This window comes from Brachyhypopomus gauderio, chromosome 2, assembly GCF_052324685.1.
Source record: "Brachyhypopomus gauderio isolate BG-103 chromosome 2, BGAUD_0.2, whole genome shotgun sequence".
Taxonomy (NCBI): domain Eukaryota; kingdom Metazoa; phylum Chordata; class Actinopteri; order Gymnotiformes; family Hypopomidae; genus Brachyhypopomus; species Brachyhypopomus gauderio.
In genome coordinates, this window is record NC_135212.1 from 37,717,634 (window position 1) to 37,733,663 (window position 16,030).

Below are 16,030 nucleotides of genomic sequence, written 5' to 3' on the forward strand. Positions count from 1 at the left end.
TGATAGCAATGGTCTTCAAGATATGACTGGAACCATATCCAAGCAGAGCCAGTTACACCGATGCTAGAAAGAACAGAGTAGGATGTTGTGGTTGACCATGTCAAAGGCTGCAGAACGATCTAGAAGAATTAAAACCGATGATAACTTAGCTTTTTATTCAAATATCAAATCTACCTTAAATCTCAGCAGGCTCATGGGAAATGCCATTTTCTCTATTTCTTTCATGTGGTTTGAATATACTACATATATACTACATCCATATGCATCCAGTAAACTACATACTCTCACTGGGCACTGGGCTGCAGTTCAAACCCAGCATCAGAATGGGGAAAAAATGTGAGTTAAGTGACTTTGAACGTGGCATGGTTGTTTGTGCCCGACGAGTTGGTCTACAGAAACTGCTGATCTACTGGGAATTTCACGCACAACCATCTCTAGAGTTTACAGAGAATGGTCCGAAAAAGAAAATATCCAGTAAGCGGTAGTTCTGTGGGCGCAAATGCCTTGTTGATGCCAGAGGTCAGAGAAGAATGGCCAGACTGGTTTGAGCTGATAGAACGGCAACAGTAACTCAAATGTGCCATATTTTTGTCAATTGTGATTTTTTCATCGCAATCGAAATTTGTCCTCCACTTTTAACCCATCTGTGCAGTTAGAACACACACTCACTAGTGATTACTAGGGGGCTGTGGATCACACGTGCCCAGAGCGGTGGGCAGCCCTAGCCCGGCGCCCGGGGAGCAGTTGGGGTTGGGTGCCTTGCTCAAGGGCACCTCAGTCATGGCCTCAGGTCTGGGAATCAAACCCACGACCCTCCGGTCACAAGACTAGCTCTCTACCACCAGGCCATGACTGCCCCAACAACCAGTCATTACAACCGAGGCATGCAGAAGAGTATCTTTGAATGCACAACACGTTGAACCGTGAAGCGATGGCCTACAGCAGCAGAAGACCACACCGGGTGCCACACCTGTCAGCTAAGAACAGGAAAGTAAGGCTACAATTCGCACAGGCTCACCAAAATTGGACAATAAAAGATTGGAAAAATATTGCCTGGTCTGATGAGTCTCGATTTCTGCTGCGACGTTCGGATGGTAGGGCCAGAATTTGGCATCAACAACATCCTGCCTTGTATCAACAGTTCAGGCTGGTGGTGGTGATGCAGTGGTGTGAGAGATATTTTCCTGGCACACTTTGGGCCCATTAGTACCAACTGACCATCGTGTCAATGCCACAGTATTGTTAGTATTGTTGTCAACCATGACTAGGGCTGGGTATTGATTCAAATTCCAAGAATCGATCCGATTCCGATTCTGAAGATTAAGAATCGATTTATTTCGATTTAATCAGATTTAATCGATTTGATCCAATTCGGGGTTTAGTGTTATTAAAAATGTATTTGAGCTGTTTCCTGACTGTGTACAGAAGCAACATGTTAAAACTAGTATTATATCGATATTAATCAGCAAATAGTTACTGGTAGTTGGTAGTTACTGATGGCTGGAAGACTGGTGAAAAGGGTCATCATAAATCTACCTTCAAGAAAGGTAATCCAGGACAATAAACAGAGGACATCTTTGAGGTGTCTATATCTGCAACAGTGGGCTCCTACTGGGACACTAACCAGTGCATTATTATTATTATGATTGAAATAATTAAGAATTCACCCATAAGCTGTTGCTACCAAATGCATTTTTATTTTTAAAGTGCTCACACTTAATAAACTGAAAGTATAAAATGTAAACGTGTATTTTTCTTTAAAGTGGGAATATAAGAACAGAACTGTCACGTTACGGTCCCCGACCCCTCCGTTTTGGGCGCGTTAACGTCGTCTGCGTCTAATCGTCTACGTCGGTGTATCTCCGTGGGTGCGGGTGCCTTGTGATAGTCCTCACCTGTGACTCGTCTCGTCATCACGTGGGGTTTATGTGGTTTGTCTATTTAATTTGCGCTCGCGCAGCGTACTGTGCTCGTCATTGTTTGAGTCACACGTGTTCTATGTAAACGTGTTTTATGTGCGCTGTCTGCGCTTCGGTAAATAATGTAATAAACGTAACGATTTGGAAAGTGCAAAGGATTCTGTCTCGTCCATCGCCTTGCGCCCAACGTTACAAGAACATTTTAAACTTTTTTAAAACTGTAAAAACACTGGGTAAACGGTCAGTGACACGGACTAACTGTAAATAGTCACTGACACTGGATAAACTGTCCTTCTGTTTTTAGATTTCCGATTTGACTATCGTCGTTACCGGCACTGTCCGACGCCAATTCGTTTTACAGTTAGTTAGACCGAGCACGCCTGCGTGAATTCAGTGACGAGGCGGGGGTAAAAGTTCACTAAAAAAATCGATCTTTTTTGGACGTACGAATCGATAATCAGATCATCATATGCGAATCGATTCTGAATCAGAAAATCGATTTTTTCAACACAGGCCTAACCATGACCACAGTGTACCCATCCTCTGATGACTATTTCCAGCAGGATAATGTGCCATGTCATCTTAGACTGGTTTCTTGAACACAACAATGAGTTCACTGTACTTAAATGGCCTCCACAGTCACCAGATCTCAATCCAATAGAGCAGTGGTTCCCAAACTTTTTCTGCCGTGCCCCCCTTTAGTAGATGAGAATATTTTTGCGCCCCCCCCTCCCATATTGACTAGGGATGTACCGATTCACGTTTTTCACTTCCGATACCGATTCAGATATCTGAGGCTTAGTATTGGTCGATACTGATCCGATACCGATCTGATAGAGTAAAACAGTGCTGAATCGACTTAAAACATTTTTTTTTAAACAGACATACTGAATTACAAGTTTATTGAAAACTCTGCACCAGTATAGCACACTTATACACACATATAAATATGTAAAAACAACACAACTTGCATTTGTTCAGTCAGTGCAATTATGAATATAACATTGAATGTAAAATAAATAATACCAAAGAACCTGAAACTTACAAAAACAATAGGTTCACAACTTTGGTCAAACATGAAAAAAATAAACTGCAAGAAACCTTTTAAATGGTTCAAGAATTCTAAATATAATTAAAAATAAATAAGGAGATGAAATAAGAGAAACAGCAATACATATGCGGCTAGTTTGCAAGCACAGACATCACGCAGAGCACAAAGCATGTAACGGCCAGAAATATGTGTACTGTCTCTTTAAGGGAGCGAGTTGAGTGCGCGGTTGGAATATTGTTGTTTTTTTAGCTTTCTGCCGTAGACCGACTGAGACCACTGCTCTTTATTTTATCTTTATTTTATTTCTGTAAGTAACGCATTCAATGAGCTTTGGACAACTCACCAGTTCATGTATGAACAGTCAAGTAGTGATGGAGCCCAGGTTTATTTTGGTCAACCAGCAAATAAACGGACTAAGTGGAACCACCACCGCGAGTACGAGTCAGTGATTCACCTCTCCTCTGTGTGTTTCGTGCAAGTTCACTTCTAGCCGGGACAGAGTGGATATTTAAGGTTGAACTAACTCCGAAAAGTGTTACAAGCATAGAATTAGACTGAATAGATCTGTTTTTATGGATAGGTCACATTGTCACCGATACCCGATCTAGATTTCTTTCAGATATTAATATCGGAATCGGAGTATCCCTAATATTGACACATGTGCACATTTTACTTCCAAGCTCCGCGCACCCCCTGCAATAGCTCCGCGCCCCACCTAGGGGGCGCGCCCACCACTTTGGGAACCACTGCAATAGAGCATGTTTGGGATGTGGTGGAACGAGAGATTTGCATCATAGATGTGCAGCTGACAGATCTGCAGCAACTGCGTGATACTATCATGTCAATATGGACCAGACTCTGAGGAATGTTTCCAGTACATTGTTGAATCTATGCCATGAATCTAGGCAAAAAGGGGTCCAACCAGCAAGCAAGGTGTATCTAATAAAGTGGCCAGTGAGTGTATATACTACAAACATATACATCAAATATACTACAGCCATAGAGTAATTCACTTGGATATAGAGGAGTGCTTTATTCAGTAGCGAACCATGACCATTATACCTGGGCCCTCTCCCATCCCCCCCCCCCCCCCCCCCCCCCCCCGAAAAAAATTTGTTTCCTCTCCTAATTAACTGCAATTTAAAAATTGAGACGACAGTACAGCTTTAAAAACGCAATAAACAATAACATATGTACTAGATAACAAAATAAGGTTCACAGCTCCGTGTTCCTCGGAGGCGGAATATGTAAACAACGGGCACGAGGGCATCAAAGGAATGAATCGAAACTAGCTAGTGGTGGTATGCTAACGACAGCTAGCGTCGCCACAGCGGGCGGAAATTATCATACAGTTAAGCCCGCCCACTAAGAGGGAAGATATGATTGGTCAATTTTACTGTCATTTGAAACTGGTATTGCGCTGAATTATAACTGTTAGGCCCTCTGTAAACAAACAGCGGGCATCACAGTCCTGATAGGGGGAGACACAGGCTCACAGGCTTCCACTTAACCCCTCACCTTCCAACACAGATTTAATAGACTGGGGTGAATAATTTATTTTTTGCTTATATTTTTGTAATTGTTTAGATGTCGATTGTCAAACTGTAAGTAGATAAAATAAAATTGGATAAATTATTTTCTATATATTTATATTTTAGGCCCTCTAAGAGGGCGTAGAGGGCCCTGACGGTTCCCCACTGGCTTTATTAGTTTGGTTTTCTCTACAGCTCTGTCAGGTTACTCATGCTCTTTCTCCTTTCCCCAACCCTTCAGTTCACAAACTGGAAATATCATGTTTTGTTTTGTTTGTTTGTTAACTATTTAATTAATTAATTAATCGCCATTGGTCACGGATATTGCAGAGAGAAGGCACTTATGATATAGTGACTGTATTGAGCAGACATCATCAAAATGTTGGATTGGATATCTGTAAAGACATTTAGAAAACCCTAAATTTTGAGTGACAAAAACAGAAACAGAAAACAGCACAGCAGTGCTTAGCAGCAACACATGTGAGAATTGCTAGACATTACAGCAGATCACCTATCGGCTAACCCTAGCCAGACATTACAGCAGATCAACTATCAGCTATCCCTAGACACGCATTAGAGTCATGAGACTGCAGAGCGCCTTGCACACATCCTGTCCTGCATATACAGCTGAGCGCTCTCTGCTCACGAGCTCACTCTTGCCTCCCTCACATACTCTGTAGATCATTAGCTCATGCAGTCCTAGCCCAGCCCTGCTGCAGGGGGAGAAGCTGCCCCAGGGAAATGAAACCTGGAATTGAAAACAGCTTTTTCTTAGCATCACTGAGGTAAAAAGCGTTGGGTTACCTCATCCTGAATGACTCATTCTGGCTGTATTGTTGCGAGAGAGTTGTTTTTTTTTTTTTTTGTCAGTCTGTTTTGTTTTTTTCTCTGTTTGCCGTGTGTGCTGACCTTGTAGGGTCTGTGTGTGCCGTCACCTCTCAGTGCTATCGGTCTCCCTCTCTTTGGTTTACACTCATACACCTCAGTAATGTAATTTTATCTTCGGTTTTGTATCTGAGGAACTGAACCCAGTTTGAGCAGATATGCGTGTAGATGCCCTGATAAGCCATGTTTAATGTTTTCATGGAACTGAGACAACATATTCCAATGATGAGTGTCCGGCACTGCTAACCCTAAACCATAAACCTAGTTCTGACTAAAAGATGAGCCCAGGACAGACTAACCCTAGTCAGAAAAGAGGGCGAGTTAACCATAATTTTCTAAAGACTACTTGATTCACCAGTTACCAGGTTTATCGTATAACACGATGTACAATGATGTAAAACTATGACTGATCATCCATAACATTCCTAGGGAAGTCCAGCGTTTCAGGTCTGTGTATCTTCTCCCATCCCACTCTCTTGTGCAGTCTCATACGTGGGTGCTCTTGCTCTTTGTTGTGAAGGCTCACAGTTCAGGCTTCTTTCAGTCACTCGTGGTTCTTTTGAATGCCTGAATCACTATATATTTAGCTTTTTAATCTGCGAGTGAAACCAAAATAAAAGAATGAGGTCAGAGAAACGGGGGTGTTTGCGCGAGTGTGTGGGTGTGTAAGTGAGAGTGTAAGACTGATGAGCTTTTGCTCTCAAATGAGACACACCCTTGCTGTTCTGGGGCTGCTATGGAAACATTGTCAGAGTAAAGCATATGCAGGGCTATCTGGGCCCAGATTCATTCCTGCTGTAATGGAATAGCCTGCTAGGCTCAGGCATGTCATAATGAGGTTTACTGGTCATGTGACTTCAGTCCCGCCAGCACTCTAAAGCCCTCCAGGCATGCATGCTACCACTGAAGGGCTGATCTTTTTACAGGAAAAAATTGTTCATGGACTGAATGAAATTGTCGGTAAGACTTTTACAGATTTCATGCAATATACAGACATTCATTTCAGATAATTTTGTCACCTAATGAGATCAAACGTTCTCTCACTCTTTGGTGCACATGCACGCGCACACACACACACACACACACAGACCACTCTGGGTTAGAGTAACTAAACATAACTCTGCATGACCCCACACACAAAACTACCACCACCTATCTGGGTTAGGGTGCTTACACATTCCTCACACACTTGTAGCAATATTGATTCATTTTGATTAATTATAAGGGGGCACCACCCTGGATGTCTCAGGGAAATATGTATTTGATAACTGGAATAGATTAAATGATGCCTCAATCTCATTAGCGACGGTGAAGCTTCGCAGTGACAATACGACTTGTTGAATGTATTTGCCACAGTAATTGGTTTAATGAACAAATGCAAATTATATTGATCAATAGCTATCAACAATTTAACGTAATAATACATATGACACATAAGGTGGAAAACTTGGTTTAGGTTCAGAGAGTTAGGGTATTAACTGAATCGGAGGAAGGAACAAACCAACTGATACAGAAAACTCCACAGACCGTTTAAACCAATGTTAACCAACCCAATAGCTACAATGAACCTTTTTGGTTTGTGCGACAGTGCTGCTCAAAATATCATACTTCATAAGAATCCAAAAGATATATCAAGAGAGGCCAAGCATAACTGTGTGTGAAAGCGTAGCCTGTCTGGGTGACATATGACCGGTGATCTCCCCTGTATGCTTGTCCAGGAAAGGTGTGGGTGCCTAAGAAGCAGCCAATCGAGACGCGGCAGGAGGAAGTTACGACTCTCGACCCTGAACTAGAAGAGGCACTCTCCAGTGCAACTGACACAGAGCTGTGTGACCTGGCAGGTGAGAGCTCATGACACAACAGAACCTGGAGCATCCATGACGAGCAAAACCACACAAAAGCTATGTCCATCCTCCTGCTGATTCCACCCTCATTACAGTAGTCTGAGCTACCTTGACCCAGACCCTGCCCTCATTACAGTAGTGAGCTACCTTGACACTGACTCAACCCTCATTACAGTAGTGAGCTATTTTGACTGACTCCACCCTCAATACAGTAGTATGAGCTACCTTGACCTTGACTCTGCCCTCATTACAGTAGTGAGCTACCTTGACTCTGACTCTGCCCTCGTTACAGTAGTATGAGCTACCTTGACCTTGACTCTGCCCTCATTACAGTAGTGAGCTACCTTGACTCTGACTCTGCCCTCGTTACAGTAGTATGAGCTACTTTTACTGACTCCGCCCTCGTTACAGTAGTATGAGCTACTTTGACTGACTCTGCCCTCATTACAGTAGTGAGCTACCTTGACTCTGACTCCGCCCTCATTACAGTAGTATGAGCTACTTTGACTGACTCTGCCCTCATTACAGTAGTGAGCTACCTTGACTGACTCCGTCCTCATTACAGTAGTATGAGCTACCTTGACTTTGACTCTGCCCTCATTACAGTAGTGAGCTACCTTGACTGACTCTGGCCTGATGTACATTAGGAAACATGCCTAGTCATTCCCAACTCACCTGGACTTCAAGGCCAGCTTCATTTGGTCCTCATTCACCTGGCAATTTGCCCAGAGTCATGGGATTGTTTGCGTTCTTCAGGAGCATTTTAGCTGACCCCCTGACCTATTGAGCAGAATTCTCTACCTGCTGGAGAACAGAAGCACTCACCATCCATACACTACCCCTACTCACTCCATGACCCTCCCATTTTTAATTTAATGTTTTCTGTCTTTGCTTTCTAAAAGAAACATGTAGACCAGAGAATGTGGACAAAGATCAGGACATTCTTAGACAGATGAGTGTAAAATGTAATTATGTGGACACCATAACAGAAAGCATGTTTGGTGTGTACAATACAGCATTACAGGAAACGATTTTCATTCCTGGGTCAGGGGTGCTTTACTCCAGCAGGACCTGACCATCTCACCATCACAGCATCCACCATGACTTCTGTATCAGAGCTGCTTGAGTAGCATATGAGACCAGCTGTAAAAATAAAGCTGAAACAGAAGTGCACATGCAAACCCCTCAAACACTGAGACAGTGAGGACTGGGGCAGACATTCCTCATAACCAGCCCTACCTAACACTGATAGGCCGCTACAAGGAGAGTCTCACTGAAGTTATTTAAGCCAAAAGGGGTAACACGAGCTATTAGGGGGTAGGGGGTGCTAACATTTCTTAGTTTGAATACTTTTTTTTTTTGGTCTTTTGTTTAATGAGTAGAGCAAGGTAAATTTTTACCTGCAATTAAATAACTTTTTATTCCAGAGAAAAATAAAAACAAGATTGATATATCACCATTCCTTAATAAAGAACTGAAAATTTAATGGATGTCCTAATTTAGGGTTTTTGACCCTCCACTGCTGTGTCTAAAGGGATTTCTGCATTTCTTATGATCTTTTTAGCTATCCTTGGTGTGAACACACTTGTGACCAGCACGCAAAGCTACGATGCCACTGTGGACAAAGACGGCTACAATAGTATGTATCAGCTCTGCCACTACAGAGAGGTTTGTGCGTGTGCATGAGCATGCGTACACGTATGTGTGTGTGTTTCCTTTTTATGCAGTGTTACTCAGCCTTTGCATTTCTACAATGAGGGATGTAACTTTTGGGAAATATCCATTAGCAATAACAGCACAACAAGCAGTTATTCATAATTGGAAGGGGCATGGCTAGATTTAGCACCTGGCAGGGCGTGTATAGACTCTGCACATGGGGGTGGATCATTCTTGATGGGCCTTGCTGATGGTGTCACTTTAAATTTCACAACTGCAGAATAGGTAATATATAATGTCCTATACTGTTGACATATAAAGTGGACTCAACAACATGCATCACTACAAGACCTAATCACATACATGCAGTAAGTTAGTGTAGCCCACCTTTCATATCCAATTGATTTAAACAGTTTAGTTAAAACTGTTGTAACTTTACACTGATCTGTTGCATTATCATGGCTGATCAGATGATGCAACAGGATAGAGATGTAACAGGATCACCACTAGGCTATGTCTAGGTTTGGTGGTGAGTTTTGGGTTTATGGGTGCAGATTGGGGATTAGGGTTGAGGGTTAGGGGTTGGGGATTAGGGGTTAGGGTTAATCTTTGCTACCATTTGCTACATCCTTTGTTGTCTCACTTCTCATGTTTTAATGCACCAGATTTGTGTATTCTGTTCATTTTACCCATAGACTAATGAGACTCTCAGCCTAGTCACATTGTCCATATCAGTGCTGCATGTGATTGTTGAGAATAAAATTAAATGGGACCCAGACCTCCGATCCCTCAGGCCACACTTTTGTACAGTCTCAGACAGGAAATGTTCCTAAACTGTAGGAACATTACTCAGACCAAATGTGCTGATTACTCCACCCAAATGTGCTTGAATTAACTGCGTACAGCATACAAAATGTGACATCTCTTGTAAAGCCATAAATCAAGACATATAACTTGTGCAAACATATACTAAACCAATGACAAAAACATGGTAATAAAGTGAATCGTGATGGGTTTTCCAGATGTCAAATCCATACATCCTGATAAGAGGCTACAGAGGAATACAGGGGTCTTCTTAAGTTCCTGGATTGCTGAGGGGTAGAAGCTGTATTTGGCCCTGGTGGTGCAGTAGTTCAGGGCTCTGAAGGGTAGGAGCTGTATATAACCCTGGGGCAGTACTTTAGGGCTCTGGGTGGAGAGGAATGGCCAGAATGTGAAACGGTTCTCCCAGCTATGCTGTGGGTGCAGGACCTGGAATTGACATCTGAAGGTGGTAGGCAGTGATTTTCTGGGCAGTATTCACTGAACAGGTCCTATACCGAGATGTAATGCAGTATGTTGAGATGTTCTCCAGTGGTAGAAGGCTTCCAGAAATCTAGCAGAGAGGTTGGACCTCTTTTAATCTGAGAAAGTACAACCTCTGATGGGCCTTCTTAATCAATGCAGTGGCATTTGTAGTCAGCTTTATCTTGGGTATTTGAATCTAGAAACATACTCTACCTCTTCTCCTTTAGGAAGGAGTGACTGGTGTGCTGTTGGTCCCTGTCTGAAGTCTATAATGACCACCTTGGTTTTCCTGATGTTCACAAATTGTTGACTGCTCACCACTTCAATAATTTGCAGACCTTGTCTACGTAAGCCAACTCCTCGTCATTTCAGATTAGTCCCATCAAGGTTGTCTTATCTGTCTGTAGGATGAGTGGGTGTACAGTCATGTGTGTCGAGCCAGTGGAGGGCACCGATGAGCACACAATCTTGAGACGCCTGTGTTGAGATTCAAGATGGAGGATGTGTGGGCTGATTCTCATGGTTGGTGGGCAGTTAAAAACAATCCTCCATCCAAGGACACAGTTGGTTACTCAGACCAGATTGAATGATTTTGTCACAAGCGTGCTGACCCAATGGTGTTAAACGCTGAGCTGTAGTCCACAAATGGCATTCTGACATGGGCCAGCTGCACAGCACCGGGACTGCAGTTATAGAATATAATGATATATGCTATACATACATATATAATGCGCATTTACAGTTTTCCCTGTGTTCATGCTGGTGGTCTAAGGTTGGAGGGGGTTAGGGTTAGGTAAACTGTTAATATCTCGGCTAGCTGGTGGGCAGTCTTCGAGATCCCTGCCAGGAATTCCATCTGGACCTGCCGCCTTCTCAACATGCACCGTGTTCAGGACTCGTTTCACCTTGTGTGCCTGCAGGTAAAGCAAGTGGTCAGCAGAGTCTGACAGAGGACTGTACAGGTACAGGTAGTGGGGTCTGCATGGTCAACAGCTCTAGATCCAGAGTACAATGTCTAACCACAACAATACTGTTTGTGCACCACCGGAGTCCCTGTATATCTCACTGTAGTGGCTAGCATGACTTGATAGCTTGATTAGCTTCATCCAGAACTCCTGAATGCAGCTATGTCTCTGTAAATATCATCGTGCAGCTATCCCGGGTGAGTTGTCCATGGAAAAAAACTCGTCCGTCTTGTTTTTTACAGACCTTATGTTGAGGAGGAAAAGACGTGGTCTGTGGGGGTTAGGGTTAGTGGCGTTAGAGTTAATGTGGTTCTAGGGTCAGGGCTTGTGTGGTTCTAAGGCCAGGTTAGGATTAGTGTTGGACTCTGGATGGGGTTGGGGTGAGGGCCCTGGAGATGGTTGCTATCCTGACAGACTCGTTGGCTCATTTAATTTTTAGTTTTTATTTTATTTATCTCAAACTGACCTCTTCAAAAGAGAGTAGACTGAAGCCTTTTCAGAATGTGGTCCTGTGCCTTTTTTGTAATTCAGTATGTTTTTGTTTTAGATGTAATTAAGGGGGAAAAAGTGAAACCAGTTTTTGATGAGCCACCCAACCCCACTAATGTGGATGAGACTTTGCAGAGAGTCAAGGCCAATGACCCCACGCTCATTGAAGTCAACCTCAACAACCTTAAAGTACGTACTCGTCCTCTCTGTGTCTTTTGGGTTGATGGACTAACGGCCCTCAGCTTTCCCAGTAATCCACTGAACCCTGACCCCAACCCTCTCCAGAGATGGACGGTTGCTGACAACTCGGACAACATTAAACAGCCACAGACTTGCTTTTTCTTCTAGAACATTCCAATTCCAACACTGAGAGACTTCGCTAAAGCCATGGAGAAGAACACGCATGTTAAGAAGTTTAGTCTAGCAGCCACACGCAGCAATGATCCGATCGCAGTGGTGAGTACAGCCGGTTTTGCCTAAAAGGTTCTGCTCAGCACACTTGAGCAGTTCCTCAAAACAAGCACCAGAGAAACACAAACGTGCATCAGTATTCCTGACCCGTCTTGAGGCCAAAGTGTGTTCTGCTTGTGTGTGCAGGCGTTTGCAGATATGCTGAGAGAAAACACTGCACTGAGGAGTTTGAACTTGGAGTCTAATTTCATAACTAGCGCAGGAGTGCAAGCTCTTGTCGAGGCCCTGCGAGACAACGACGTACTTGCTGAGATCAAGATCGATAACCAGGTATTCTGTCACCGACGTTTGCTGTTTTGCTAGAAGTTAAAGTAAATAAAGCTGTGAAAAGATGCCATGCAACATGCTTAATGAAAGCACGACTGTGTTTATTTAATTCTAAGTATTCCAGTGGCCAGCTCCTCTGAGGCTAGTGATGCAGGTGTGTGTGTGTGTGTGTGTGTGTGTGTGTGTGTGTGTGTGTGTGTGTGTGTGTGTGTGTGTGTGCGCCGCGTCACTGAAGAGATTCTGAGTTTTTATGCTGGATGGTGGTGTGTGCATGCATGCATGTTTTTATGATGGGTGGTGGTGGTGGTGGTGGTGTGTGTGTGCCTGCATATTTTTATAATGCTCTGTGTGTATCTGGTGTTCTCAGAGACAACAGCTGGGCACTACAGTGGAAATGGAGATTGCCAAGATGCTGGAGACCAACAGCAGTATAGTGAAGTTTGGATATCACTTCACTCAGCAGGGCCCACGTGCCCGAGCTGCAGCAGCCATCACCAAGAACAATGACCTGGGTAACACACACACCCACCTACACACACACGCACACACACACCCACCTACACACATATATACACACACACACACACACACCTACACACACACGCACACACACACCCACCTACACACATATATATACATACACACACACCCACCTACACATAAACATACACACAACCACCTACACATATACATACACACAACCACCTACACATATACATACACACACCCACCTACACATATACACACACGCACACACCCACCTACACATATACACACACGCACACACCCACCTACACACATATACATATACACCTACATACACACACGCACACACACCCACCTACACACATATACATATACACCTACATATACACACGCACACACACCCACCTACACATATACATATACACACACTTTCTCTCTCTCTCTCACACCTACATATACACACGCACACACACCCACCTACACATATATATACACACGCACACCTACACACACACTTTCTTTCTCACAACACACACCTACATATACACACATATATACACATAATGGTATGGGCTGTACATGCATGCATCTGAATGTGGAAAGAGACATGGACAAAGACATGTAAAGTAGTTGCTAGTTGTGGGTGGGTGGTAGTGCGCCTGTGTGTTTGCGTAATTTTAGTGGTCTCTGGTAATAACCCATTTCCTGTGCTGCATTGCTGGGATTTGTGCTATTCCCATTAGAGGATCTCCACCCAGCCCAAGCTCCCATGATGAAGCAGTGGGATGTTAGAACCACACACACACACACACACACACACACACACCACTTCCCACACTAGAGCTTCTGTGGAAGTGGGAAACGGGCCAAGTTGTGTGATTGGGATGTGTACGTGTGTTTCTGTGTCTTGAGATGTGCATTTGTGTGACTGAAAAATGCATTTCTTTGTTTGCGTGACGTGATGTGCATTTGTTTGTGTGTGACTGACTCGTGATGTGGTTGTTTGTGTGACTGATGTGTGGTTGGTTGGTTTTCTTGTGTGACTGGTTGGTTGGTTTTGTTTGTTTGACAGTGATGTGTGGTTGGTTGGTTTTGTTTGTTTGACGGTGATGTGTGGTTGGTTTTGTTTGTGTGACTGTGATGTGTAGTTGTATTAGGGTTAGGGTTCTGTTTTCCCTCTTGTCCTTCTTGGCTCTTGTCTTTTTTTAATGTCACGAGTGACTTAAGTTGCCATAGTGATTTCCTTGTTTTATTTTCTCTCCACATGCTGTTAGTTGATTTCTGTTGTCATCTCTCTGCAGTCGTCTTACCCTGGATCTGCTCCAACAAGCACTTCAACTTCAATGCCACATGCGTTGCCTGCATGTGTCTCTCTCTATCTCTCTCTAGCTCTCTCTCTCTAGCTCTCTCTCTCTCTATCTCTCTCACTCACACACAAACCTGAGTGTATGTGAGGGGGAGAGAGGTTGTAAAGCTACATTCCATTCATCTCTATTCCAAGGTCATTTCTGTTCTTATTCTGTGTGACAGCACTGTGTTCACCTTTGATCTGGGATTTTGAGCATGCAAGTTCATCTCTGATATTTTAACCTTGTATGCTAACAAGTCTTAAATTAGACCCAGAGCCTCAGTGGCAGCCAACAGTATGTAAAGCTTTGACTTTTTTGTGATTGAGCTATGATTGACCCCATCTGTAACCCTAACCCTCACCTTAACTCTTACTCTAACCTTTACCCTTGCTGAAACCCTTTACCCTTACTGAAAACCTTAACCTTTACCCTTACTGTAACCCTAACTTTTAACCTTACTATAACCTTAACCTTTACCCTTATTGTAACACCTTACCTAATTGTAACCTTATCCCTAACCCTAACTGTACTTCAGAATTATCATAAAATTCAGTTTTTTCTCTTTTAAAAGCTTGTCCACAACTAATCGCAATATAGCAAATTCAGGCTCACTTCCACTGTTATGTAAGGAGGAATAGTTATGTCTGGTGGTTTGGGCTGAAGTGTTTCAGTTTACCTGTATTTAACGAGGTTTGCAGTGTTTTGCACAGGTCTTGTTTTAGTCACTCACTGTCGTCATATATGAACGACTCTCCTGCTTGTTAAATTGTGGGCGTGTGTTGTAGGGGTGTGTGGGGTGGGGGCGGGTGGGGTTGGGGCGTGTCTGGTTTGATGAACTTTCCCGGTTCCATTAAGCTCCCTAACTGACCTCATTGTGATAAACAACCTCTCTGTTCTGCCAGCATGTGCCTGAGTTTCCCCATATAACAGCACTGAGAAACTCAACCCCACCCAGGTGCCCTTGGTGATGGGTGGTGTTCTCACTCTCCTCCTCCGTCTCCCTGCAGTGCGGCGCAAGCGCCTAGAGCGCGATATGTAGAGGCTGGCACACTCCATCTCACACTCTCCATCTCGCCCGATCATGTCCAGAGTCCAGACGCCCAGAGGAAGCGAGACGTCGTACCCCACTCAACCCTCAACAAGGGACACAACTGGAAGTGTTGTCCTCTAAACATTTTAGCGTTAGCAACCCTGTTATTATAATGTTGTCTTTATTTGTGTTTCATGTTTGGTGCTTTTACAGCTGTAAATCACCTATTTGCTCATCGTTTAATTTGTCCTTCTTTGCTTTGTTCTCTCAGCACAAGTATGTTTGTTTCTCTTTGTTTGCCTAAAGACCGCAGTTGTGTTGTGGCTATGCAGTGAGCTGCTGCTGTATGCCACACACTCCAAACATTCTGTCTGTTGTGATTTTTAAAACAGGAATCAATTGAATACCAGTGTAAGACTGGAGCTCGGCAGGGACTGGGGCGTTGTTTCAGTTCACTGAGTGTTGGCGTCCACATAAGGGACACAGATATGTGTGCAAACATCTGTGAGTGAGAGCACTAGGAAACAGAAATGTTTGCTTCATGTCCTGAAAGGAGGGGGCACTCTTAGCGATTCTGTCATGAACTGATTCACTGTAGGACTGGTGGGAGGGGGGTGGTGTGCGTGTGTGTGGATTTGCATAAGAGCTGTATTATGAAGTGTGTGACTTGTTCTACAACAGGTGTGCTGATGTTGAAATACAAACTGGAGTACACTTTCCACTTCCAAAACCAAAGGACAGACTCACTCTGTCTGTCTGTGTGTGTGTGTCTCTCTCTCTCTCTCTCTCTCTCTCTCTC

At 43.6% G+C, this 16,030-nt stretch overlaps 1 protein-coding gene across 3 annotated transcripts in view; it reads left to right on the top strand.

Annotated features, from left to right (window-relative positions):
• tmod2 (tropomodulin 2) overlaps positions 1–16,024 on the top strand; it is a 36,753-nt gene extending 20,729 nt beyond the window's left edge. For all 3 annotated transcript variants that reach the window (XM_076995345.1, XM_076995346.1, XM_076995344.1), the window contains 7 exons: positions 7,106–7,228; positions 8,796–8,870; positions 11,687–11,817; positions 11,977–12,084; positions 12,226–12,369; positions 12,734–12,878; positions 15,209–16,024. In XM_076995345.1, coding sequence (XP_076851460.1) covers positions 7,106–7,228; positions 8,796–8,870; positions 11,687–11,817; positions 11,977–12,084; positions 12,226–12,369; positions 12,734–12,878; positions 15,209–15,240 — 758 coding nt within the window. In that variant the 3' untranslated portion in view covers positions 15,241–16,024. The remainder of the gene's footprint in view (positions 1–7,105; positions 7,229–8,795; positions 8,871–11,686; positions 11,818–11,976; positions 12,085–12,225; positions 12,370–12,733; positions 12,879–15,208) is intronic.
• Positions 16,025–16,030: the final 6 nt, after the last annotated feature.